This window comes from Pungitius pungitius, chromosome 6 (genome assembly GCF_949316345.1).
Source record: "Pungitius pungitius chromosome 6, fPunPun2.1, whole genome shotgun sequence".
Lineage (NCBI taxonomy): Eukaryota > Metazoa > Chordata > Actinopteri > Perciformes > Gasterosteidae > Pungitius > Pungitius pungitius.
In genome coordinates this window covers 16,387,208-16,412,667 of record NC_084905.1, presented here as the reverse complement: position 1 = coordinate 16,412,667, position 25,460 = coordinate 16,387,208, and the positions used below count along the sequence as shown (strand labels likewise).

The following is a 25,460-nucleotide window of genomic DNA, read 5'->3' as shown; positions in this document are numbered from 1 at the left end:
TGGTGGATCTAAAATCAATAAATGCCTCACATAGATTGCAAAATCTATATAAGTATCTGCCTCCACCTAGTGGAAAATATTAGTCACCAAGGTTGGAAAAGGTAACTGTTTACGATTAAAAATCTGATTTTGACCCAGTTTAATAAACCAAAGAATATTCTAATGTGATGATTTTGTCGATACTGATAATATGCTGTACCGCTACAAAGCTACCTAAAAGAAGAATATGTATTGTTATAATAATAGTAATAACAACTTAATTCCTTCCTCCTTTATGGTTACATCTGAAAATCCTCATTTTACCACATGAACCGCATTTCTATCATCAGACATCAAAGCAAAACTTGATATGATGATATGGTGACGCAAAAAAAATCAGACAAAATTACACACCTTTAATATGTAATGAAATCAATTTACTATTCTTGGCAAATATGATCTACATAAATGTAAGTTTGTAGTTCAAAGACCAATTTTTTGTGTATTTTTTTTTAATAACAAGTATTAAATAAAACAGGGACAGGAACTTTGATGGAATGCATTACTTGTGAAATAACATAAAAGCAAATTTGTGGCTTAGATATCTATTTCTTCTTTTTATTACATTGTTCTGTTTGTTTTAATGTGTCTGTTCTTATCTTCTGCAGTTGCACTCTGATAGTTAGAATGTGAAGAGGTCACTTTGTTTTTAGGCTGATAGCAAACCTCGCCCAATTCAGAGAGATCCTCCGTTAAAGGGTATTTCAACTTTTCGATGAAAACAGGTTATTAGCGGTTTGAGGTGGCATATATTTCAACATGCTGTAAATATAGCTATTAACAGAAATACATACAAAATGAGCAGGCTATATTAAAATGTTATCGACTACTTTTTTGTATTTAGTAAAAAGATCTGATGTATCTAAGTATTTTTTTGCTTTCTTAGACATGAGCAATATATGTGGTATCAAAATTTCACATTTTTTACAGATCACTGTTTCCAAAAAGCCAGAAAGGAAAATCCAAGTCTGGAGTATAAAGGATATCGACACCATAGACTGTACGTGACTGACACCTACAGTTCAAGGAAGGACCACATCTGACAGCGATGCCAGGTTCTATCATTTACCATATTCGGAAATATTTAGACTAATATTATGTCTAACTTTACATACAAATCAAACTCAAATGTATTTATTTATTATCATGATAAAGACATTAAATCAATTTCGCTTGGGTCGTTTTAACACTTGAAACTGAAAAAAGTGACATTTGTATATTATATTTGGAACATCAAAACGATACATTTTAATAAAACCAAATTTAAGATTAGCTTGATTTTTCTTTACTTTGCACTTGTTCGGTGGACGTCGAAAGTCCAGATACGAACCGTCAGTAAACACAACAGCAGCACGCTCCCCGCCGCTAGGTTAGCTCCGGTTAGCTAGCATTAGCTGACGCTAGCGCTGCCGCAAAGCACTACGGAAATTGTCGCTGGACCCGGCTGGTGAGAACAGCGGATACCGTCGTTGTTTTTCACACACATCCATGTATCGCTCGTCCGTGTCTCGTGTCGTAGTCGACAACCGGATCGATTTCATAAAGTAACGTTCGCTGTCAAGTGGACAACATTATCTTGTCTTTCGCTGTGGCTAAATTAGTCAGCTAACCAACTGTAGCATATAACTTACGCTAGCGTGGCTAATGTTACGTCGGCAGGAGAACCCCATGTCTTGAAGGAAGGAAGGAAGGAAGGAAGGGAGGACATTCATAAGCAGGATCACTGCGTGCTGTTGCTCATGCAGAGCTAACACACCATTTCAGTCTCCTGAGTTCGTACTTAAAAGAAAGTGACTGTCCGTGCACCCTGTGCGACATTTAACACTATTTGCTGTATCCCATTGCGGTTTGCATTACTTAAGTTAACTGTCAACAACAACACTCCTCCTGGCCAGCAGTGCTGCAAGTGAGTGCTAGCACGCTAGCTAACAACTTTCCACGAAGTTGTTCATCTGACTGATTCAACGTTAAGTCTACTTTGCAACCCGGTGTTTTAACTTGTTATTGCCGGACTTGTTCTCTGAGGCGACAGGGGGGGGCACCATGGCGTCGGATGAGATCGAGAGCGACGCGGTGCTGAAGGGTGTCAGTGGTATGGATTTGAACAAAAGGAGCCCAGGTTTAGTCACACCCGGGTGGACCGACGGGGGGCCGGGCACCCGACGGACGTCCAGTCCCTCGTCTTCTCCGGCGTCGGGAGAAGGCGATGCGGGGGAATCGGACGCATTGGGAAATAGCACCGCTTCCGCGGTGGAAAATGGCGAAGAGGCTCTTCAGGAGAGGAGTGTGAGCCAAACAAGAGGTGCGCCACAGGAAAGGACGAGTCCAGACAATGAGCAGCAGCAGCAGCGGGGAGCGAGGAGCTCTTCCCCGGTCAGCCTTCCCCAGCCACGATCACCACCCGGGCCCATCGGAAGGTCTGTACACTTAGATGCAACTTCCCGTTTCGTGTTTGTCCAGAAGGACAACTTAATACATGCAATAATAAATGCTTTTAGGTTGTGTTCTTTCCCGTTGCGAAGATGCTGTTTCCCCCAGGCCGCAGTGCCTCTTGGGTTCAAGGGTTTTGTTAAATGTCTTCCAGTTTTATCCTCCTTTTATTGCCAATATCACATTCGTTTTAAGCTCCACAAATGAAGATCTATGAAGATCTAGTAGTCGAAACACAGCTGTTGTAACCAGAAAACGAACATCAGGACAAGTTTTGGTTCAAGTTCCATGAATGGTAACTTTTAACATTATGTTGTGTTGGTGTAGCTGTCATTCTCAAAGGCCTTTTTGTAGGTTCTAGTAAACAATGACTGTGGTGGCATACAATAAAACACCTCTTAGTTCAAACCGCTTAATTTAGCCTCCCGCTGGATGCTTTACTGAGAGTCCAGTTTTGAAACTTTCATTCAACTTTTTATTTTTAAGGGAACCGCATTCCTGTAGCAGTTCTGCCCCCCTCACGTGGATTTCTGATGTAATGTTGGGATCAGCACTATGCGTGAGCAAAGCGCTAAACTTTCTCAAATCATACGTGCCAAATGCCCAGAATGTTTTTGTGTCTGGGAGCGCAAATGCAGTTTTGTATGTTATTAGTGTATCAAAGAGAGCTCAGTACAGCGGAGATACAGACACCATGATCAGCATTGGTAAGTAGCCTTATGGTTTGTAAACTAAGCCCTTAACATAAGCTTGTAAGCTTTTTAAAAAGCCAGCGATCTGATTATTCGACCACTGGCAGGTCGCAAACTGAAACTCTTTCAGGGCCTGTGGAACCACTCTGCAGGACCGCAAACTACTGATCAGCACGTCTTTGAAGAACCAGAGTGTTGGGTTTACAGGACAATAGGAAATAAGCATATCTGGCCTGAGCTTGGAGGCCTGTTGTGATGGTGGAGAAGCATATTAACATAGGCAGGGTTCTTGTTGAGTGGATGTAAAGCTGAGGTGGTAATTAGCAGGTGTTCATCCTAAAATGCAATAGGGACCCTTTACATCAAAACTTTGGTTGGGTTTTCATTCAGTTTTTTTTTTCTTCCAGTTGTATTCATATAAACAGTGCAACATTGACGTGGGCCGTGTTCCTCTCCATATTACTGGTCCCCCTGTCATGCCATGTGCAATGTGACTAAAACTGTATTGGTTTTGGGTGAAAACACATGGCACGCAATCTCTTGCTACAATTGTTCCAGTGTTTGTCACATTTTCTCAACATTCTCTTTCCCATTAAGAACATGGATATCCCCACGCTCGGTTGTGTGTTTGTAGATTTTGAAAGAAAAAAAAGCTGTGGTTTTGTGCAGCTGTGTTCAAGTGTATTGATTTTATTATGTTTAATCAGTTACCATTAATTTTCACTCACTTAGTTTTGGTTGCTTACGTAAAAACCCAAGAAACAAAACGACATTGACTTTAATTACCGTTTTAATGTTTCCACATAATCCTTTTGGCGACTGTACAAATCACAAGCAGCTGTCGTTGGACAACTAGTTATGTGTTTGGGTTCGTCACAGATGATCTGTGCTTCCTCTGCCCTTGATCATAATATTTTTGTAATACAAGAAGACCTTTTTACAATTAGAAAGCACTAATCATAAAAGATGGCATAACCATTTTGAATTCCCATTGACAGCCTGGAGCGTCAAGAGTCCGTTGCTACATCAGAAGCTCGCCTAAGACTGGAGGGAGTTGAACTGAAGGAAGAGTGGCAAGATGAGGACTTTCCACGGTACTGTCAATCTCTCCTAATGTTGTGAATCCCGTATAAGTCATGGTTCAGAGCTTTCTATCAGGTTGTCCATTGAAAGTCACAAGGAATATAATCTTTCTGAAGGCATGATCCCCTGCTGTTTTTTGTTTTTTTAGGCCTCTACCCGAGGAGGAGGAGCTTGAAGATGAACTTTTTGGAGGAGCTTCTGAAGAAATAGACCCTGGTAATGAAAACGAAACATTGAAAAGTGACCTACTTTCCAATATTGAATAACACATTCTTTTAAGTCTCAAGGTACAACCCCCATGCCTGTGTGTTGAGAAAGCTATTAGTCACTGAAACCCTACGTCTTCTTTCTTTTTTTCTAGCAAAAATGATTATGGGGGGCTTTTATCTCCCTTCATATTCTTTTATCACAAAATCCTCTCCGACAGTGTTTTCTTCGGAGGGAAAGTAAACAAAGAGGGGATTTGGTACCGATGCTGGAAGATGCCACTTGGTTTTTTCAGACTAAATCGCAGCCTCGTCGTAGCTCTGTGACCAACAGAATTGTATAATAACAATGCTGACGTATCGGGATCGCACAAACCGTATAAGCACCAACCATTTTCCATCCACCACAGGCTATGCAAAGGGACACGGCAAGAAGGCAAAGAAGAAGCTCGCAGCCCCCGACATCAGTCTCACACTCGACCACAGCGAAAGCTCTCTTCTCTCTGACGAGCTGGATGAAAGCACAGAGCTGGACCTCGATGACATAGACACACCATCAGACAATAGCAATGAGTTTGAGTGGGAAGGTAAGAACTTTATATCACACGATGATGTTTCGAGACATGAAAGAGCGCTTTTTAAAGTGGACTCCAGCGACGTGTAATTTAGCCATGAGAACATTCTCCTTCTCGGGATCCGTCTGTATGTGCTGTCCTTGTTGTACAGGTTTGAATGGGAAGCGGATTGCTTAGAGCGTAGTTAATGTGCTTTGTTGTTTCTGTGTTTCCACACTGCCTTCCTCTTTTTCACACGGAAGAGTTGTTTCCCTTCTCAGCCTGGAAACAGGCTGCAGGCCAGCAACAGGTTTCTCTCTTCCTCGTGGTAAGGTCTGCTGGACAGCCCCCATTTTGTTCTGCCAACCATACGTCAATCAACTCCTATTGTCCAGATTATTTTCTGTCTTGAGTTGTTTGAACAAATCGGGGGGGGAGGTTTTGTCTTTTGCACACTTCATTTTCAGTTGAATGCACTTTAAACTATTCATTTTGCATGTTATTTTTTTTCTGTCTGAAATTTTCTTTGTTTTTGAAGATCCAATCAATTCTGCAACGTCGACATTTGGCAACATGGCCAGTTTGATTACTAGTGTCTCATATTTCACAAGAAAATGTCTCAGAAAATTACATTAAAGTATAAGACATGTGGGCCCAGTGAATTTAGCCTTCAACTGGATATTTGGGGATTTTAAATTAAAGATTTGGTAGGTGTTTCTAAACATCTGAGCAGTAATTTACGTTCCGTGGATTGGACCACTGTTCACTTCTATCTCGTTCTACTTCGCATGCAGCTGCCTATACTCCCTACATACAATTCACAGAAGTGGTCTGCGGTTTCAGCAGTGTTTGCTTGACTTTATTTCTCATGCAGGAAACATTAGCAGGGTTTCCCCACAGGAAACTGAATCAGGTAATCGTAAATGCTGACCTCAAGTGAAAGGGACTCATTGTTGGTGTTGATTCAAAGAGAAAGCATGCCATCCAGATACAAAAGTTAAAAATAAAAAAACATTAATGTGAATATCCATTGATTCAAATGCATGTTTTTTTAAAGTTAATTTAAAAATGATAGATTAATTTGATGAAGGATTTGATGACATTGGATCTGATTTGATCACATCAGACATCCATCACATCCGGGCGGTGTAGCGTCCCAGCTGCACGTTTAAAAATGCTCCCTCTCCTTTTAGACGATCTGCCCAAGCCGAAAGCCACAGAGCTGCTTCAGAAGGGCGTGGAGTCGGTGCAGGAGTACTCCGCCTCGGAGGAGAGGGAGGAGGGCCGGCGCTGGAGGGTGTTTCGTATCGGGGACCAGGAACACCGAGTGGACATGAAGGCCATCGAGCCTTACAAGAGGGTCATCAGCCACGGAGGTCGGTCGCATTACGTTGTTAAAAATGGGCCAAAAACATAAATGCAATAGCGTGGTAGTATGTTGCTGTTCTTTGAGGAACAAGCTGGGCTATATTTCTCTGTGTTCATTCAATATTGTCAAAGAAATACTTTTTGAAGCGTGAAACATCAATTTTTCATGTTATGACTTTTCACTGTAGGTTACTATGGAGACGGTCTGAATGCCATAATTGTGTTCGCAGTGTGCTTTATGCCTGAAAGCAATAAACCGAATTATAAATACATCATGGACAATTTATTCAAGTAAGTGTTTATTTGGTGTCCTGTGTTGTTTTTAAAGTGCACTTTTTAGGACCAGTGCTTATAAAAGTTCCTTGTGTCCTCCAGGTACGTCATTGGCACGCTGGAGCTTTTGGTCGCTGAGAACTATATGATTGTGTATTTGAATGGGGCGACCTCTCGGAAAAAGATGCCAACGGTTGGCTGGCTCCGAAAATGTTATCAGCAGATTGACAGAAGGTGGGTCCTTTTTTTTTCTTTTTACTAAATATGCTGAACTAAAGAACCGCAGCAGCATCATCATCATCATCATCATCATAAGCTGTTGACGGCTTCTCTCACTCTTTCTCTACAGGTTGCGGAAGAACTTAAAGTCTTTGATAATCGTCCATCCTTCTTGGTTTATTCGCACGCTGCTGACACTCACAAAGCCTTTCATAAGGTAACTTTAATGTTTAAGGTGGCTCGTTTAAGGAAATGAAGATCTTCTCCAGTAACGTATCAATTTCTTCCTTTTCAGTTCTAAATTTAGTCAGAAAATCCAGTATGTGTTCAGCTTGACAGACCTCGGAGAACTTGTTCCGATGGAGTACGTGTCCATACCAGATTGTATCAAACAGTAAGTGCTCCACTCAAACGTTTCAGCCATATTACACACAAAGGTTAATGGCTAATAGATATAAATCCAAAGCCATATCAGACAACTTTGTGATTTGACGCTGTGGTTTTTAATAACCTGAGGGATGAAAAGATGTTCATGTAGTAAGAACTCCCATGTTTTACTTTTACATATTTGATCAGACTGGTTCTTTGTTGAAAGTAGGAGCAAAACCGTTTTTGTTTTCATTTACATTTTCTGATTTGACTGCCGTGCAGTGGAACAATACCTGGCTGCTCTCCAGAATTAGTAAAGGAGGGATTCTGCCAAGATCCCCTTCCAGTTCTTCCTCTTCCTACAGGCCTCATCTCAACCGGGTCCAAACACAACAAATCGTTTCGTTTATCAAATTTCAACCCTTTGAGGCACCTCCTTGTTTTTCCTTCCATTTGGTTCTCAACATCTAGCAGGTATTCTGGTACCGCGTCGTGCATACGCAGTGTCAGCTCTGACTAGTCTGCTAAGTATTGTTTACATTTCATCCGTAAGTGGTGTTTCACCAACAGTCTGCTCCTCCTGCAAGGCTGTGTGTCAATGGCTGAGAGTCTGACTCGCTTCAAATTTAAGACCATTCATCTTCGTTCAAAGCCCCAATATTACCGAACAGGACTTAATCATTTTCACATATCATGGACACTTTCTGCCCATATGCAATGTTGTCTTACGTCCACTGTATGTTTTTCTGATGAAGGTAGAGATCCGTATGCAACAAAAAAACATGTATAAAATGCAAATTGATAGGGCCGTACATTGTTGTGCATGCTGGGCAATTGCTCACGCTGTAATTCATGCTGGATGTAGCTTACCTCGCGGGTCTTATGTCAACGAGGTATTCGGAAAGTCAGAAATGCTTCGAATCGCACCAAATGTTTTTTTCTCTTTTGGATGTCTGGTTTTCTATTGGCTGTGTAATTCTCTTCTCCTTAACTCCATTTCCCTGCCCCCTCTTAAGGTTTGACGACGAAAAAAATAGGAAAAGCCGTAAAAGGTATATGCACTTGCACCCAGGGTCAAACTCGGCATTCTTTTTGCATTTCACGAAACTAACAACAAAATGATCCGTTGGCTCTCAGAAACGCACCAATGCACCTCGAAGTCTTTGTATTAGGATAAATTGCTCTTCCCTTTCCGCCTAAACCCGACAATCAGCTTCCCTAAACCTCCCACATCTTTCTCACAGTAGATTCTTCCCTAGAAACAGACTGACGAGCTGTTTGATTTGTTTTCCCAAAAGTAGAAGTAGAAGTAGACGGCCTGGTGACATCTTTTTTCTGAGCCAATTATGTGATGTTCATTTCAAAGTCATTTCTGGTTAAATTTATTGCCTCATAATAACATCACATATACTCTATGGGTGCACTTTGATAACACAAGGCACTTGTTTCCACTGGGATGCTGAATTAAAGATGTATGTCAATAACAAGCCAGAATAGTTTTTAAAGGTAAACGATTTCCTTGCTTCTCTCTGATAATAAAGTCGGGGCTTTGTGTAGCAGTGACTTGCATGTGTCTTTTATTAAAACAGGCATTGCATTTGATGTGGTTGATGTTGGGTAAGTTTGTTTGCGTTTGTACAAGAGCGTGGGGGCGGGACTACGAGGAAGCAGTTGGTCTTACTCACTGTGGCTTCGCGGTTGCACCGCTGTCATGCCTTCACAAGGCTCCCCTCAGAAACTCGCCCTCACCAAACACTTGGCCCGGTTCACTCCCACAGCTCTTTGCATGACTCACTGCACACTCACTGCCCACCCACTCTCTGCTGATGTTTTAATTATTGCCCCCAACCTTTTGTCAACGTTGCTCAAGCACACAGAAATGATAGTGTGAGGGTTCTTCATTAGCACAGATATTGTGTCATATTCAAACAACATGTATTCACTGAATTACTGTTGCGTTGTGATATGCGTTGCATGGTGGTTCTTCTAAAGCCTCACACATCACGCCTCTGAGCTCTGAGTCAGGAACGACCAACATCGCACAACGGTTGCACTTGCTTGCAATGTAAAGGTTTGTTGACACATCGGTGTAATACATTATGTATACATTTCTTATTGTTCCACTATTTGCAGAGGGAGCCTACTTCAGCAGAAGTCTGATAAGTCTAGAAAGTAATTCCCTTTTTAACGGTACAAGGGCAATGGCTACATTTTGCGATGTGATTCTAATGTAAAGTGGGTTTGTGGGCAGTACGGTGGCCGGTCGCCTCTATGACAGAAGACCTGCGACCCCTGGCACGCAGAGGTCTGATGATTGTTGCATTTGTCTGCAGAATTGACCAGAGCATGCACGGCAAAGTGGAGATCGCAGCGGCTGCTGCTCCAGAGTGACCGTCAGCATCACGCCGCGCTGGAGGAGAACGCTTCGAACAGCCGCGACTCTCCACGTCATCAAAGTGCCTTTTTTTTTTTCAAACTATGCTGCCCGTCACACCGTGGAACTTTTTACAGCTCGATCTTCAGCATTTTTGCCCACATGCTGTCTGAAACGTTTTTAATCTTTATTTTATATTTACTGCCGAAATATGTCATACTTATCTTCTGGGTGTTACTGGTGTGTCTGCACGTTATTTAAGGCACTCTGTTACAGGCGGTTGCTGCATGTTCTGCTTTATTACATTTAAATATATATTTATATTCAAAGGGTGTCAACAGAGAGAAATTAATATATTTTTATGGTTGCTCTGGTTTTTACAATGCATTGTAGGTGTCTGACCCATTCACTATCGTTTCATAGAACACCTTCTGACAGCACCTTTTTTCAATGTTCACTGCTGATGTTCTCCAAATTAAAATCTTGCCCAGGTAAAAGTTTCCCTTCACTTGAACTTTCCCTTTGCTTTTGTGGATGGAAAGCATTTATGAGAGCAACAATCTAAAGCAAAGATGTAGGTCTTAATTTAATATTTTCTTCAAGTAAACCCATTGATCCACCTCATTGTTTTGTATCTTTTCATTCCATTTATGCTGGGGTAACATATTTGTAAAATGACCAAAGTACACCAATGTATCAAGTACATCTGACAAGATTGAAATAATTATGTATTAAGTCGTGTGTTTGTTTTTTGCTTTAAACAGCTCTTCCTTTGACTGTCCACTAGATGCCACACCAAATACAGATTCCATTAAAATCATTTTTATAAAAAATTCTGATTTCTTGGCTAGACCCGTAACAATATCTTGACAATAATATAAGCATTCGTATTCTAGCTTCACAATATATAGATCTTAATATATACAAAATGTCATATCGTAGCCTTCAAACGCAGAACTGCCTCAATACATCTAATAGCAACATCATCAACATCAGGATCAAACTTATTTGCAAAGAGATGATTTTGTCTCAGTAGCCAGGGGAGGTCACCAGCTCCGTACACACAGACGGCTCTCCGGTGTGCACCCATGCAAGGGGGGTACGGGGCTCCTTTTTTCACATCTCCTTCTAGATAGCTCCACTTCACCGCCCGAGCGAGGGCTTGCATGTCTGACACATCGTACTTGATGTTGGCGGGCGCTGATCCGGGCACGGAGGGCATTCGCTGCAGAGTGGCCCACAAGTGCTCATCAGGGCTGTATGTGTCCCTCTCCCACTCCAGGAGTTGCTGAACCTCTCTGTCCTGCATCACGTGCTCCACAAAGGCTCTGCTGACCACAAAGTAAGCGTTTCCTGTGAACATGGTGCTGCCGATGGGCGGGGGACTCTTCTTCACATTCGTCTTGACCACAGTATCAGTCACGTTGTAATGATACAGCCAACGATCTTTCTTGTAGTTGTTGGCCACCTCCGACTCCATGCTGTTCCTCCCGTTGAGGGCCTTCAACGTCTGAACCATTTCTGCGTTGCTTTTGATGGGGAAGTCGGTCCCACAGGTGTTCAGCAGGTACTTCCACTGAATCTGTGAATTCAGCAGATCCTTCATGCAGTTCAAATCTGCCTGCACTCTGGACCACGAGGCATAGACCACGCTTTCTAACTTACTGGCTACAAACACGTTAGGAAAGCAGGAGAGAATGGCCTCCACAGCCTTCTGGAATCCTTGAGAGGATTTCTGGTCCACATGCACACAGTAGATGTTCTGAGGAGTGTAAACGGCTCGCAGGAGTCGCTCAAACATCTCAATCTTCTCATGGATCACCATGGAGTAGGCAATGGGAAAATTGTTTTCCTCCTCACTGAGCGGTGCTGTAATGAAACCTCTCTCTTCAATGTAAGAAGAACAGTCCTTTGTTACATTAAGGTAGAAATCCTCAGATAACAAACTTCTTCTTTTCCTGGATGCCAGAAGGACTGCTAGTTCTTCTCTCTTGCCTTCTGTGTCTCCACTGATGATAGCCAAGCAGCCAGGAAGGTCTACAGAGAACTGCTGTGGTATTTTGAGATTAGATGATGACTGCCTGTTTAGGGCAGTTTTCGAAAGGACAAAAAAAAGTAACATACCGATAACAATTAGTGAGGGGATCCTCAACATCCATTTTTTCAACGACCTCGCGAAAAAAGCCATGTCCTTGAGATAACCACACGGTAACTCTGTCTTCAGTGCGGGTTGGAGTGTGAGGGTAGTTGTCATGATCACACGCTCATACCGCCCTCTCACTAGGCTAGTGTTTATACGAGGAAGGAGGAAATCAGTGTAAAATTAACAATAGGAACAGAAACAGGAACAGGAAATTCAGTAAAAACAGGATATTCAATGGTCGCAGACAGTAGACAGAGTTGACACACATACATGCATCAAGGCTACGCAAAGATCGAAAAATTAGAACATCGTGCAAAAGCTCGTTACTTTCAGTAATTCAACTTAAAAGTTGAAACTAATATATAAACTCATTACATGCAAAGTGAGATATTTAAATAATAATAACAATAGATTTTATTTGTAATGCACTTTACATTTGAAACAAATCCCCTACAGTGCTACAGTTAAGATCATGAAAACATCAACATTTAATATTTAACATTTCATATTTATATTTAATTCTTTTTTTCAAGTCTCAGTATTTTGAGGAGCACTTAGATGTTCGGGGAGGGCATTCCAAATCCGAGGAGCCGCGGAACAGAAAGCCCGATCGCCCATGGTGCTGAGTTTAGTTCTGGGGAGAAGGAGGCGGTTTGAGGTCGTTGAACGGAGGGATCGAGTTGTAGTTAAGGGGATGAATAGTTCTTTCAGATAGGGGGGGGCATTTCCATAGATGCACTGGTGGGTAAGAAGAGAGACCTTGAATTCAATCCTTACGGAAACCGGGAGCAAGGATGGGAATGATGTGGTCGTAGTTTCGCATTTCAAGCCTTTATTTGATATAATTGTGATGATTAGGACTATATAATATACAATTAATATATATATATATACTGTATATATTAGGATCCACGGATCATCATCTCTGTAAGAGAGATTTTGGTTTTTGCATTTGACTTTTTGAACGTTTCAGCTCTTAGTTTATTCAGAGCATTTTTTTGTTTTCAGGGTTTTTTCTGTGATTTTTTGTTAAAGAATAAAGAACTTTCTGCTGAATCTTCACTCTGCGTCCTCCTTCTCCTCCTCCTCCTCAGCCCCCTGCATGACATTTGGACCTAAAACTGTGCACAGGTAGTCTATGACTCTTTTCAAAGCCCTGTGCTCCATTACAGGACTTGTTTGGTTGGTTGTGAGGCCACGATGCGCTTGAGTTGGAGGAGTGACGAGATCCGTTTGCTTGCAAAACCGGAACCGTTTGTCTTCATTACGGGTAAGAAAGCTTTGTAGCTTTCTCTTGTCGGCTTGGGATAACTACAATGAGGTTGTGATGTTTGAAACGCTACAAAACCTTAAGTTCATAAAAGTATATCGACAAAATATCTTGAGTGGAGCAAGGAGATGGTGTTGGTTGTTATGGTGCAAATGTGGACGATGTTTTGTTTTCTCAGTGTACTTCACTTACATTACTCTAATTGCTGTGACGTATAATTGCTAAAAGATTTAACAGCAGTGTGTAACTGGTATACGCAGAATAAAGTCCTATGTGCATCAGATGGTAAGAAAATATGGTTTTGATTTACACGAGTTTTGCAAAGGATCTGAGTGGTTTTGTGAATTGAGTTTGTGGGTGTGCTAATTGTGAGTACTGTTTTGAAAAACTAAAAAAAAACACAAATTGTGCTTAAGTAATCAAGAAAAGCTGCATTCAACAGCTTTGATTCATTTTACTTAGTTTTTTTCAATTGCGAACAAGCATTGTTCAATACTGAAACCACACTTGCAGTCTGCAGTACCAAAATACATTTTTGGCCAAATATGTATCATCTCAACTCTTGTTTTGCCGGAAAATTTGTACTATTGACGTGACTGTTGAGCGATGCAGATTTGGCAGCAGCCTCAGACCGGCCTCTCTCAAAGTGAGACCCTGGTTCACAACATTTACAGTATTTCATCAGATATCTTCCTCTCCTTTGTCCTCCACACACTCCACCTTATATCACTCCTCTTTCCCAACCAACCTGTCTTCTGTGATCCTTATTACCAAACAAAATCAGCTCCAAGCCATCGTCTTTTACTGAAACATGGTGATGAGAGTAAAGCAGGACACCTGGGTTGGCTTTGAGCTGAAATTGCAATTAGCTTGGATTGATCATTTTTTGATTTTGTGCTAAGATTTTCTATATTTCTGTCACGATCGCAGCTGAAGCAGGATGCAGGGAGGACTCAAGCGCAGAGTTTTCAATCCAAGTGCTCTTTATTTTTAACCAAACCAAAACGTGCTCCAACAACGAGGGACATTTAGACAATGGCACGACAAGGGACAACAGGCACACGGGGCTTAAATACACGAGGGAGGTGCAGGTGATTGGACACAGGTGGAAACACTCAGGCAATCACGGGACAAGGCAGGAAGTGAAGTTAACCCAAGACCACAAGGAACATGAAACCTAAAACTAAAACAGGAAGAGAGACCAAACCGTGACAATTTCAAAATAATTTTTTTAATTTGTCATCTTTCTGATTTGAATGTGCTTTTATTAGTTTTGAAAGCATTTTGTTACCATATGAAAGTATCCTGCAAATGTACAGTTTGTTTTGCCATTTGTGGAGTATGAATGACAGAAACTGTAAGCAATCTTGTGTTTGGGCACCTGAAGGATGTGTTTAACCAACTGGCACATTTGATAATCAGTGCTTTGCAACTGCAAGGAAGTGACATCTGGATATACTTCCGTGTGTAATAAAAAGAACTGTGTTTAGTGTTTTGCAAATCAGTGTGAGTATTGTTTTTCAAACAGAGTGAGGCTGACTTTGTGCTTATTGTGGTGCAACTCTAAGCCAAGGTTTTGTTTCTCGAGTGCGTTTTGGACAATTGTGTCGTACCTTTGATTGTAGGTAATATTCAATCAGAAAAAACTAAAACATAACTCAATTTCTTGAGTGGTGCAAGGAGAAGGCTTTCGGATGGTGTTCAGATGGAGGAGAGAGGGAGAACACAAGTGGAGTCGGTGGATTCCTTTTCAACCAGTCATATACAAACAAACACGCAGCCTTGAGCTGATGGTGAACAGGAGAGAAATAATTACGAGATGAAAGAAAAACAAATACATTTTTATGGTAGAGAATGTACGGTAATATTGTGCGATTGCCGTAAACACGCAAATATATTTTTAACCTCAGAATGAATGAATTAAAAAAATAAGTAAATGTGTTTATTGATTGATGAAATGTCATCAAACACCATTGTGGTGGAAAAAAAAACATGAGTGACTGATGTGAAATAGTTTCTAACTCAACAAGCTATTACAATTTTTGGTTTAACTAGGAGAGGTTACTCAAGAGCTAAAGGAAATTTGTGACGTAACTCCTCAAACTTTCTAAGAGATAAGAATTAGAGACGTGCACTAAAATGTTTCTACAGAGAGATAAGAGATGCACAGGCATTCTTTAAAACAATAGCGAGAAGAAAACTAAACAAACCTTTGTTAAAACTACGAAGCGCTTTGAGAAAGTGACGTGACAGAACGGTGAGATGTTTCTGTACAATGGCGGGGGAAATCAGTGGGGGCCATCAGGGTTATTCCTCCTCTCGGAGTAACTCAAGCAAAAATGACGGGAATAATCATTCAAATACATTAGGATGGACTTCATTGAACTAAATCTATGTAAAGAGAAGGATTATTATTATCATAGAGATGTTTTCTGAATTGTTAAAAATAGAATACACACACACACACACACACACATACACACAAACTCACACACACGCATAAATATTTAACAAAAGCTCAATTCCAGAATCACAGCGGTGGTGGAGGGGACACACACACACATCACAACTCATTGGGTGAGTTAACTTTGCTCACAAATCAGTTTGGCAAGTGGAAGAATTTGGCATTATCATGTATTGCTCCTCGCTGTTTGTGGGTGCCTATGAATACTTTGTGTTGGAGGACGACAGCAGCGATGGGTAGATGCTACCATCATTAAACAATGCGCACCAACAGGATTCTCAACTGGACATTAAGAATTGGGATTAGTACAGATGTTGGAGGGGCTCCTCTTCTCTGCCTGATTATATTGAGGCCTCAATTGCCTTATTTAAAAAAGATTTTACGATCGAATTGTGAAATTATGAGGATTTATTAGTCAAACATTGCAATAAGTGATGACATGATGAATAAAAGTATTATCTGCAAAGATATTTATTTTTTCTTTATGCTTTTGAACCCAATTATTCAATTAGTTTTGCTTTAATTTTTTCCTTTCATTAAGAAGTTATTCTTAGTATAAACAGTAGGAAAATAATCATTTTTAAACAGCAATATAATAATGTTCCACTTTAGTCAGCATTACTTAGACGTACTCTAAAAATCTTGTAGTGCCAAAAATGACTGTCTACTGATCCCTTTTTTTTGAGTTTACAATGGTGTTGAGAAATAATTTTTCTAAAAATTCCTTCCCTGTCTTAGCTTGACACGCCTAGTGAGAGGGCTGTATGAGCGTGTGATCATGACAACTACCCTCACACTCCAACCCGCACTGAAGACAGAGTTACCGTGTGGTTATCTCAAGGACATGGCTGTTTTTGCGAGGTTTTTGAATAGCTGGATGTTGAGGATCCCCTCACTAATTGTCATCGGTATGTTACTTTTTTTTGTCGTTTGGGAAACTGCCTTAAACAGGCAGTCATCATCTAATCTCAAAATACCACAGCAGTTCTCTGTAGACCTTCCTGGCTGCTTGGCTATCATCAGTGGAGACACAGAAGGCAAGAGAGAAGAACTAGCAGTCCTTCTGGCGTCCAGGAAAAGAAGAAGTTTATTATCTGAGGATTTCTACCTTAATGTGACAAAGGACTGTTCTTCTTACATTGAAGAGAGAGGTTTCATTACAGCACCGCTCAGTGAGGAGGAAAACAATTTTCCCATTGCCTACTCCATGGTGATCCATGAGAAGATTGAGATGTTTGAGCGACTCCTACGAGCCGTTTACACTCCTCAGAACATCTACTGTGTGCATGTGGACCAGAAATCCTCTAAAGGATTCCAGAAGGCTGTGGAGGCCATTCTCTCCTGCTTTCCTAACGTGTTTGTAGCCAGTAAGTTAGAAAGCGTGGTCTATGCCTCGTGGTCCAGAGTGCAGGCAGATTTGAACTGCATGAAGGATCTGCTGAATTCACAGATTCAGTGGAAGTACCTGCTGAACACCTGTGGGACCGACTTCCCCATCAAAAGCAACGCAGAAATGGTTCAGACGCTGAAGGCCCTCAACGGGAGGAACAGCATGGAGTCGGAGGTGACCAACAACTACAAGAAAGATCGTTGGCTGTATCATTACAACGTGACAGATACTGTGGTCAAGACGAATGTGAAGAAGAGTCCCCCGCCCATCGGCAGCCCCATGTTCACAGGAAACGCTTACTTTGTGGTCAGCAGAGCCTTTGTGGAGCACGTGATGCAGGACAGAGAGGTTCAGCAACTCCTGGAGTGGGAGAGGGACACATACAGCCCTGATGAGCACTTGTGGGCCACTCTGCAGCGAATGCCCTCCGTGCCCGGATCAGCGCCCGCCAACATCAAGTACGATGTGTCAGACATGCAAGCCCTCGCTCGGGCGGTGAAGTGGAGCAGTCTAGAAGGAGATGTGAAAAAAGGAGCCCCGTACCCCCCTTGCATGGGTGCACACCGGAGAGCCGTCTGTGTGTACGGAGCTGGTGACCTCCCCTGGCTACTGAGACAAAATCATCTCTTTGCAAATAAGTTTGATCCTGATGTTGATGATGTTGCTATTAGATGTATTGAGGCAGTTCTGCGTTTGATGGCTTCAGGCCATGACCGACTATAAACAAATATGACAACATTTTACGTTTTAAAAAGAATTCAAGTTAAAAGTAATTGGATAAAAATGATTTGTGTGTATTCACCGGAGTTAAAAGCTGCTAAAGATTGTAAATAGGGTTTTAAAAATGTATTTAATTTGGTTTTGGGATACTTAAAATATTGGTCTTTTTCTACTTATTTTGAGGTTAATTTCCAGTAGATTATAAATTAAGTATGGGATTTGGGGTATGTGAATTGATTATGGTTTCTTGGGTTATATTTCTTTGACCTTCTATTTGTGTTTGTATTTCAAGGTTTTTTCACCTGGCTTGACCTGGACATTTTTAAAAATAAAAGCAAGAAAGCAAAGAAGTCTGATTCTTGGTCATTGAGTGGAATCCAGTCTATACTTCTTAGCAAATTGCCCTTTCAAGTGGGGAGCTGCAGTTGGACCTCACAAAAGTGAGACACTTGACAGTAGTGCTGCATTTCAAAATAAGAGTGAATGACTAAAATGTGAACATTGTACAAGTTTGTAATCAGAAAAAAATGAGGGAACGAAAAGCTTAAATTTCCCCTTTTCTCGTTTCCATTAATACTTCCCACTTGAGCACCAAACATAGTCTGTCTCATATACTCAGAACCCCGTAGCACGTATTAAACGTGCCAATTTGAAACGGCACAGTGAGCCCCTCTACAGGAGAACTATGGGAACCGCTTGTAAAATCTCACACATTCTAAAATCTTGCGCAGTTTTGGTACATGTAGCATTATCATATGACAAAAAAAGCATGACTATATTCATACATGACTTTTTTAAACATTTAGAGAGAAATTCATGTAAATGCAATAACTTTTCGAAGGATAATGTTTGGCAGTGACACAAAGTTGTTAAATAATATGAATGTTTAAATTAGTGCTGTCAAAGTATTTACTTAATTAATTAAATCTACCTTTATTTATTTTTTATCCATAATATCTTTTTCATTTTAATGCTCTTATTAACATGGAAAAGTGGATTAGCTTGATTTATGCAAATGGTTTATTTTACTGAAAAACAACATTGCCAAACAGGGTGGTACAAAATAAAATTATAAAGTGCACATTTCAGGTAATCAAGGACTCAGCCTGTAGTGGCGTTAAACATGGCTTAATATTTTCTTTTTTTCAAGTTGCTGTGAACAAAGCAGTCAGGCCTCATATTTCAGAAACAATGAACCGTAACAGTTAGGTTACTAATAAAAGGTAAGCCTACTACTTCTTTGTTCAATTATCAAAATGTGTTTATATTTATTATTATTATTCTTCATGAGACTCTTGAGTCCAAATGTGAATCAGAAAAGGGGAAATTTAAGCTTTTCTTTCCTTCATTTTTTTTCTGAATGAAGCACTTTATTTGAACATGTACAATTTTCATTCTAATTTTGAAATGTAGCCCTACTTTAGTTATTGAGAGAACTATATTTATATTTGCAGTCATGCATATATGTTGAGTTCTTGGTTACGTGACAATAAATATTGAATTGTACAGAAATCACAATAAATAGTCACTACCCAATGGGATAGTCTTTAGAAATGTAATATTGATAGGATAGCATCTTGCAGTTGATGGAGATTTGTACACGAATCTCCCGTTCCACCACATCCCAAAGATGCTCTATTGGGTTGAGATCTGGTGACTGTGGGGGCCATTTTAGTACAGTGAACTCATTGTCATGTTCAAGAAACCAATTTGAAATGATTCAAGCTTTGTGACATGGTGCATTATCCTGCTGGAAGTAGCCATCAGTGGATGGGTACATGGTGGCCATAAAGGGATGGACATGGTCAGAAACAATGCTCAGGTAGGCCGTGGCATTTAAACGATGCCCAAGGCATTTTCTCCCACAGGTCTGCCGCATACTGGATGTTTTTCCCTTTTCTCACCATTCTTTGTAAACCCTAGAAATGGTTGTGCGTGAAAATCCCAGTTACTGAGCAGATTGTGAAATACTCAGACAGGCCCGGCACCAACAACCATGCCATGCTCAAAACTGCTTAAATCACTTCCCTTTCCCATTCTGACATTCATTTTGGAGTTCAGGATATTGTCTTGACCAGGACCACACCCCTAAATGCATTGAAGCAACTGCCATGTGATTGGTTGATTAGATAATTGCATTAATGAGAAATTGAACAGGTGTTCCCAATAATCCTTTATGTGATGGGTAGAGCTCTCCCTGTTTGGCCACACCATCCTAATTGGTGATTTCTAACAGGTGTGACCAGGTGCCCTTTAAATGTAAGTTTTTGCCCCAGTAGAGTTAGAGGGGGGCTTGTTGTAGCACTCGCCACGTGTAGATGGGTACCTGTTCAGAGTGAAATTTACAGGTATGTCTGGTGTTTGGAGCAGTGGTTTTCTTATTGTTTCATGTTTTAATATGCCCTTTTAGCAGTGTGTCAATTTTTATTGGAGTTATTTTACCTTTGACTCTTGTAACAGGAACGGAAGTAATGTTCGGGTGCTGTTCACTACTGTTTTTGGCCTTGTTTGAAATATATTTTGTGAACCTTTGGTTTCCTTGTTTATGTGGTATTTTGATCATGAATTGTTTATTTGTCTTTTTCCCCAGTTAGTGTCTTTTGGTTTTCATAAACTTACCGTGTCCTATACTGGGGCCTCATCAATATTAAACTTACCTGTAAATAAAAATGACATAACTAGAAATTCACCTCTTTGCTCCCTTTTTATTATAACTGTTCAGTATTCGTTGGGTGAGAGTCCCAAAGTGGCGTCGTCACCATTGTGATTAGGCGCACAGCCGCCCCGGTTACATTTAGGTGAGTAGTTTTGTCTGCGAGGGGCTCGAACGGAGGCGAGCATAGGGTGTCCAATACCAATTGCAGGTCCCATGCAGGGGCCCTCAGGGCCTTCGGTCGATGCAGTCGCAGAGCCCCTCTCAGGAAGAGGGACACCAGTCTGTGGCTCTCTACAGTCTTGTTGTCGACCTTAGTGTGATGGCCTGAAATAGCAGCCACGTACACCTTCAGGGTAGATCGAGACCAGCCTCTGTCCATGATGGACTGTAGAAATTCAAGAATGGCCAGTACGGGGAACTGTACTGGGTCCCTGAACCGAACACCAGTGGAAAATAGCCTCCACCTGTTTTTGTATTTCAAGCGGGTGGATGGCACCCTCGCGTTCAAGATGGTTCTTTTAACTGGGTCTGTGCAGTCATTTAAAGGGTGGTCGGGCCCTCCAGCGTTCAGACCCATAGTTGAAAGCAGCCGGGATCTGGATGCCACATCCGACCTCCTAGTTGCGAAAGAAGGTCCCTTCTGTCGAGGAGGTGCCAGGGTGTTCCACAACAAAGCTTGTGTGGTAGGGAAAACAAAGTCCTGGCTGGCCATAGAGTGGGCCACCGGTAAGTTACCTTACCCAAGTTGCCATCCGCTAAAGAGACAGCGGTTAGTATGATAAACAATGTGTTTAGGATCCACGGATTCCCCTGAGACATTGTGTCAGACAGGGGGCCCAAATTTGTCTCGCGGTTCTGGAAGAAGTTCTGTAAGCTCATTGCCGCCACAGTAAGCCTCATATCGGGGTACCATCCTGAGGCCAACGACCAGACGGAGCGCCTCAATCGACAGATAGAAACCAGCCTTCGGTGCCTGGTGGCCCAGAACCCTGCGTCATGGAGCGAGCAACTGACATAGGTCGAGTACGCCCATAAGTCTGGCCATAGTCCGCTGCTGCAGTCTCATTTGGGAAGCAGCACGCTAGACACTAATCAGACGGGTACAAAGTAAAAAGCGGCAGACCGGAGGAGGAGACCGGCACCGGCAAATCAGTCCGGCCAGAGAGTATGGCTTGCAGTCAAGGGGCTACCTTTACAGGTAGAATCACGGAAGCTGGCTCCACGTTTTGTCGGCCCGTTCCCCATCTCGAGGATCTTCAATCCAGCAGCTGTGCGCCTCCGCCTGCCCCGGTCCCTCAGGGTACGTTCTACATTTCACATTAGCAAGATCAAGCCATTGAAGCGAGCGCAATAGTGCCCCAAGCCGCTCCCGCCCCCTCGAATGATTGATTCCTCGTGGACTGGGAGGCCTACGGCCCAGAGGAACGACAATGGGTCTCTCCTAGCCTCCGAGTCGACCCGGATCTCATTCAGGATTTTTATAGAGATCACCCGGACATTCCAAGGCCAGCTGGTATTCGTCTTTGGGGGGGGGGGGAAGAGTAATGTCACACCTGTATGTCAAGTTGAGTTTTCGTCCTGTCTCCACAATTGTTTAGTGTCTTCCTGTTTTATTTTGGAAATGTAACTCCTCTCATTTCAGGTTCCTTGCCCTTCCTCATGTGTCACCAGTCTGATTGTCTCCCCTGATTCCTGATTGTGTCCACCGTTCCCACACTTCCCTCATGTGTACTTATAGTCTGCGTCTCCCCTTTGTCCTGTGCCAGTGTGTCATGTCAGTTTGTCCTGCACACCCGCCTCACGCCAAGAGTCAAGCCCAGGTCATAGTTGAGTCTGTCCCGAACACTTGCGGGCCTTCAGATAGACTTCAGAGACCTTTTGTTTTTTGGGGTTTTTGAGTATTCCCTTATATCCTCTGTAAGAGATTTGTGTTTTTCCATTTTACTTTTGAACGTTTCAGCTCTTTAGTATATTCAGAGCGTTTTTTTTGTTTCCAGGGTTTTTCCTGTGAATTTTTGATAAAAGAACTGACTCTTTTCAAAGCCCTGTGCTCCATTTCAGGACTTGTTTGGTTGGTTGTGAGGCCAAGATGTGCTTGAGTTGGAGGAGTGACGAGATCCGTTTACTTGCAAAACCGGACCGGTTTGTCTTCATTAGTTTCTATGTTTTTCTTGTCGGCTTGGGGTAACTAGAATGAGGTTGTGATGTTTAAAACACTACAAAACCTTAAGTTCATAAAGGTATATGGACAAAATATCCTGAGTGGAGCAAGGAGAAGGCCTTCAAAAGACGGGATGGTGTTCAGATGGAGGAGAGAGGGAGACCACAAGTGGATTCCTTTTCAACCAGTCATATACAAACTAACACGCAGCCTTGAGCTGACAGTGAACCTCAGAATAAATTAACAAAAAAATAAGTGTGTTTATTGATTGAAATGTCATCAAACACCATTATGACAACATGAGTGACTGATGTGAAATAGTTTCTAACTCAACAAGCTATTACAATTTTTAGTTTAAGTAGAAGAGGTAAATAATCAGTTACACAAGAGCTAAAGGAAATTTGTGAAGTAACTCATCAAACTGTCTAAGAGATAAGAATTGGAGACGTGCACAAAAATGTTTCTACAGAGATACACAGGCTTTCTTTGAAACAATAGCGAGAAGAAAACTAAACTAACCTGTTGAAACAACGACGCGCTTTGAAAAAATCCCGTGACTGAATGGTGGGAATATGTTGCTGTACAAGGGGGGGGGGGGAAATCAGTGGGGGCCATAAGGGTTATTCCTGCTCTTTTGGAGCAAGCAAAAATTATGGGAATATTTGTTCAAATACATTAGGATGGACTTTATTGAACTAAATCAATGTAAAGATAATGATTATTGTTAGAGATGTTTTCCAATTTGATTAAAAATAGAATACACACACACACACTCACACACACGCAAATATATATTCAACAAAAGCTCACATCCAGAAACATCGGCGGTGTTAACTCATTTGGTGAGCCTCTAAGACTTTGTTGGACTACAGCAGCGATGGGTAGATGCTACCATCATTAAACAATGTGCACCAACAAGATTCTCAACTGGACATTGAGAATTGGGAAAAGTACAAAATAAAGAAAGGGCTCCTTGATTCCCTGCCCAATTATATTGAGGCCTCAATTGTCTTATTTGAATAAGATTCTACGATTGGATTTTGAAATTATGAGGATTCATTAGTCAAGCATTGCGATAAGTGATGACATGATGAATAAAAGTATTATCTGCAAAGATATTTATTTTTTATTTATGCTTTTGAAATTCCAGCTTTCATTTATGCCTTGGTTTTATTCAATTAGTTTGGTTGAACAATATTTTTTCCTTTCAATGAGTAATTATTCTTAGTAAAAACAGGAGGAAAAATAATAATAAAAACAAAGCAATAATGTTCCACTTTAGTCAGCATTACTTGTAGTGCCAAAAATAATTGTCTACATCTGAGGTCGACTACAAGCAAATCATTTTTTGTCCAGACACTCCCCTTTAGCATTTCTAGCATTCGGTTTTGATTTTACTCTGGTGTTGAGAAAGAATTTTTCTAATAGTTCACAAATTCCTTCCTTGTCTTAGCTTACAAAATGTTGTCATATTTGTTTATAGTCGGTCATGGCCTGAAGCCTTCAAACGCAGAACTGCCTCAATACATCTAATAGCAACATCATCAACATCAGGATCAAACTTATTTGCAAAGAGATGATTTTGTCTCAGTAGCCAGGGGAGGTCACCAGCTCCGTACACACAGACGGCTCTCCGGTGTGCACCCATGCAAGGGGGGTACGGGGCTCCTTTTTTCACATCTCCTTCTAGATAGCTCCACTTCACCGCACGAGCGAGGGCTTGCATGTCTGACACATCGTACTTGATGTTGGCGGGCGCTGATCCGGGCACGGAGGGCATTCGCTGCAGAGTGGCCCACAAGTGCTCATCAGGGCTGTATGTGTCCCTCTCCCACTCCAGGAGTTGCTGAACCTCTCTGTCCTGCATCACGTGCTCCACAAAGGCTCTGCTGACCACAAAGTAAGCGTTTCCTGTGAACATGGGGCTGCCGATGGGCGGGGGACTCTTCTTCACATTCGTCTTGACCACAGTATCAGTCACGTTGTAATGATACAGCCAACGATCTTTCTTGTAGTTGTTGGTCACCTCCGACTCCATGCTGTTCCTCCCTTCGAGGGCCTTCAGCGTCTGAACCATTTCTGCGTTGCTTTTGATGGGGAAGTCGGTCCCACAGGTGTTCAGCAGGTACTTCCACTGAATCTGTGAATTCAGCAGATCCTTCATGCAGTTCAAATCTGCCTGCACTCTGGACCACGAGGCGTAGACAACGCTTTCTAACTTACTGGCTACAAACACGTTAGGAAAGCAGGAGAGAATGGCCTCCACAGCCTTCTGGAATCCTTTAGAGGATTTCTGGTCCACATGCACACAGTAGATGTTCTGAGGAGTGTAAACGGCTCGTAGGAGTCGCTCAAACATCTCAATCTGCTCATGGATCACCATGGAGTAGGCAATGGGAAAATTGTTTTCCTCCTCACTGAGCGGTGCTGTAATGAAACCTCTCTCTTCAATGTAAGAAGAACAGTCCTTTGTCACATTAAGGTAGAAATCCTCAGATAACAAACTTCTTCTTTTCCTGGACGCCAGAAGGACTGCTAGTTCTTCTCTCTTGCCTTCTGTGTCTCCACTGATGATAGCCAAGCAGCCAGGAAGGTCTACAGAGAACTGCTGTGGTATTTTGAGATTAGATGATGACTGCCTGTTTAAGGCAGTTTCCCAAAGGACAAAAGAAAGTAACATACCGATAACAATTAGTGAGGGGATCCTCAACGTCCATCTTTTCAATGACCTCACAAAAAAAGCCATGTCCTTGAGATAACCACACACTCTTCAGTGCGGGTTCGGAGTGTGAGGGTAGTTGTCATGAACACACGCTCATACAGCCCTCTCACTAGGCGTGTCAAGCTAAGACAGGGAAGGAACTAGTTGAGTATACTATCCAATCATTTACTTAATGTTATGTTCCCGGAACCATCAGTCATTCATTTATATTATGTCACATACGTTAGTGTTTAATGCCTGGAGATAACCAATAGCGGATGACTGATAATAAAGCACTGGTTTGCTGCAGGTTGTTTATTTTTTTTCCACATTATGTTATGATTCCCA

The 25,460-nt window shown here is 41.8% G+C and overlaps 4 protein-coding genes across 10 annotated transcripts; 2 read left to right on the top strand and 2 right to left on the bottom strand.

The window, feature by feature from the left end:
* Nucleotides 1-1,362: 1,362 nt before the first annotated feature.
* Nucleotides 1,363-10,227, top strand: bnip2 (BCL2 interacting protein 2). 7 transcript variants are annotated; one of them, XM_037451305.2, is made up of 12 exons: nucleotides 1,363-2,456; nucleotides 4,160-4,255; nucleotides 4,393-4,460; nucleotides 4,861-5,037; nucleotides 6,198-6,380; nucleotides 6,561-6,663; nucleotides 6,748-6,879; nucleotides 6,995-7,081; nucleotides 7,160-7,258; nucleotides 8,250-8,285; nucleotides 8,823-8,850; nucleotides 9,567-10,227. In XM_037451305.2, exons 1-11 carry the CDS (start codon nucleotides 2,083-2,085, stop codon nucleotides 8,833-8,835), a joined length of 1,368 nt encoding a protein of 455 aa, XP_037307202.1. In that variant the 5' UTR covers nucleotides 1,363-2,082; the 3' UTR covers nucleotides 8,836-8,850; nucleotides 9,567-10,227. The 7 variants fall into 7 exon arrangements, 6 of the variants coding, with proteins under 6 accessions (XP_037307202.1, XP_037307201.1, XP_037307197.1 ...); XM_037451304.2 differs by having other exon boundaries at nucleotides 9,367-10,227; XR_005114254.2 differs by having other exon boundaries at nucleotides 8,250-8,850.
* LOC119195956 (beta-1,3-galactosyl-O-glycosyl-glycoprotein beta-1,6-N-acetylglucosaminyltransferase 3-like) lies at nucleotides 10,017-11,874 on the bottom strand. Its single transcript, XM_037451307.2, has one exon. The coding sequence runs from the start codon at nucleotides 11,859-11,861 to the stop codon at nucleotides 10,539-10,541; it is 1,323 nt and encodes a 440-aa protein (XP_037307204.2). The 5' UTR covers nucleotides 11,862-11,874; the 3' UTR covers nucleotides 10,017-10,538.
* A 4,432-nt stretch (nucleotides 11,875-16,306) lies between these two features.
* LOC119195990 (beta-1,3-galactosyl-O-glycosyl-glycoprotein beta-1,6-N-acetylglucosaminyltransferase 3-like) lies at nucleotides 16,307-17,697 on the top strand. The gene has a single exon (XM_037451348.2). The coding sequence runs from the start codon at nucleotides 16,329-16,331 to the stop codon at nucleotides 17,595-17,597; it is 1,269 nt and encodes a 422-aa protein (XP_037307245.2). The 5' UTR covers nucleotides 16,307-16,328; the 3' UTR covers nucleotides 17,598-17,697.
* Nucleotides 17,698-23,872: 6,175 nt separating this feature from the next.
* Nucleotides 23,873-25,170, bottom strand: LOC119199175 (beta-1,3-galactosyl-O-glycosyl-glycoprotein beta-1,6-N-acetylglucosaminyltransferase 3-like). Its single transcript, XM_037456762.2, has one exon. The coding sequence runs from the start codon at nucleotides 25,155-25,157 to the stop codon at nucleotides 23,889-23,891; it is 1,269 nt and encodes a 422-aa protein (XP_037312659.2). The 5' UTR covers nucleotides 25,158-25,170; the 3' UTR covers nucleotides 23,873-23,888.
* Between the last annotated feature and the right edge of the window lie 290 nt (nucleotides 25,171-25,460).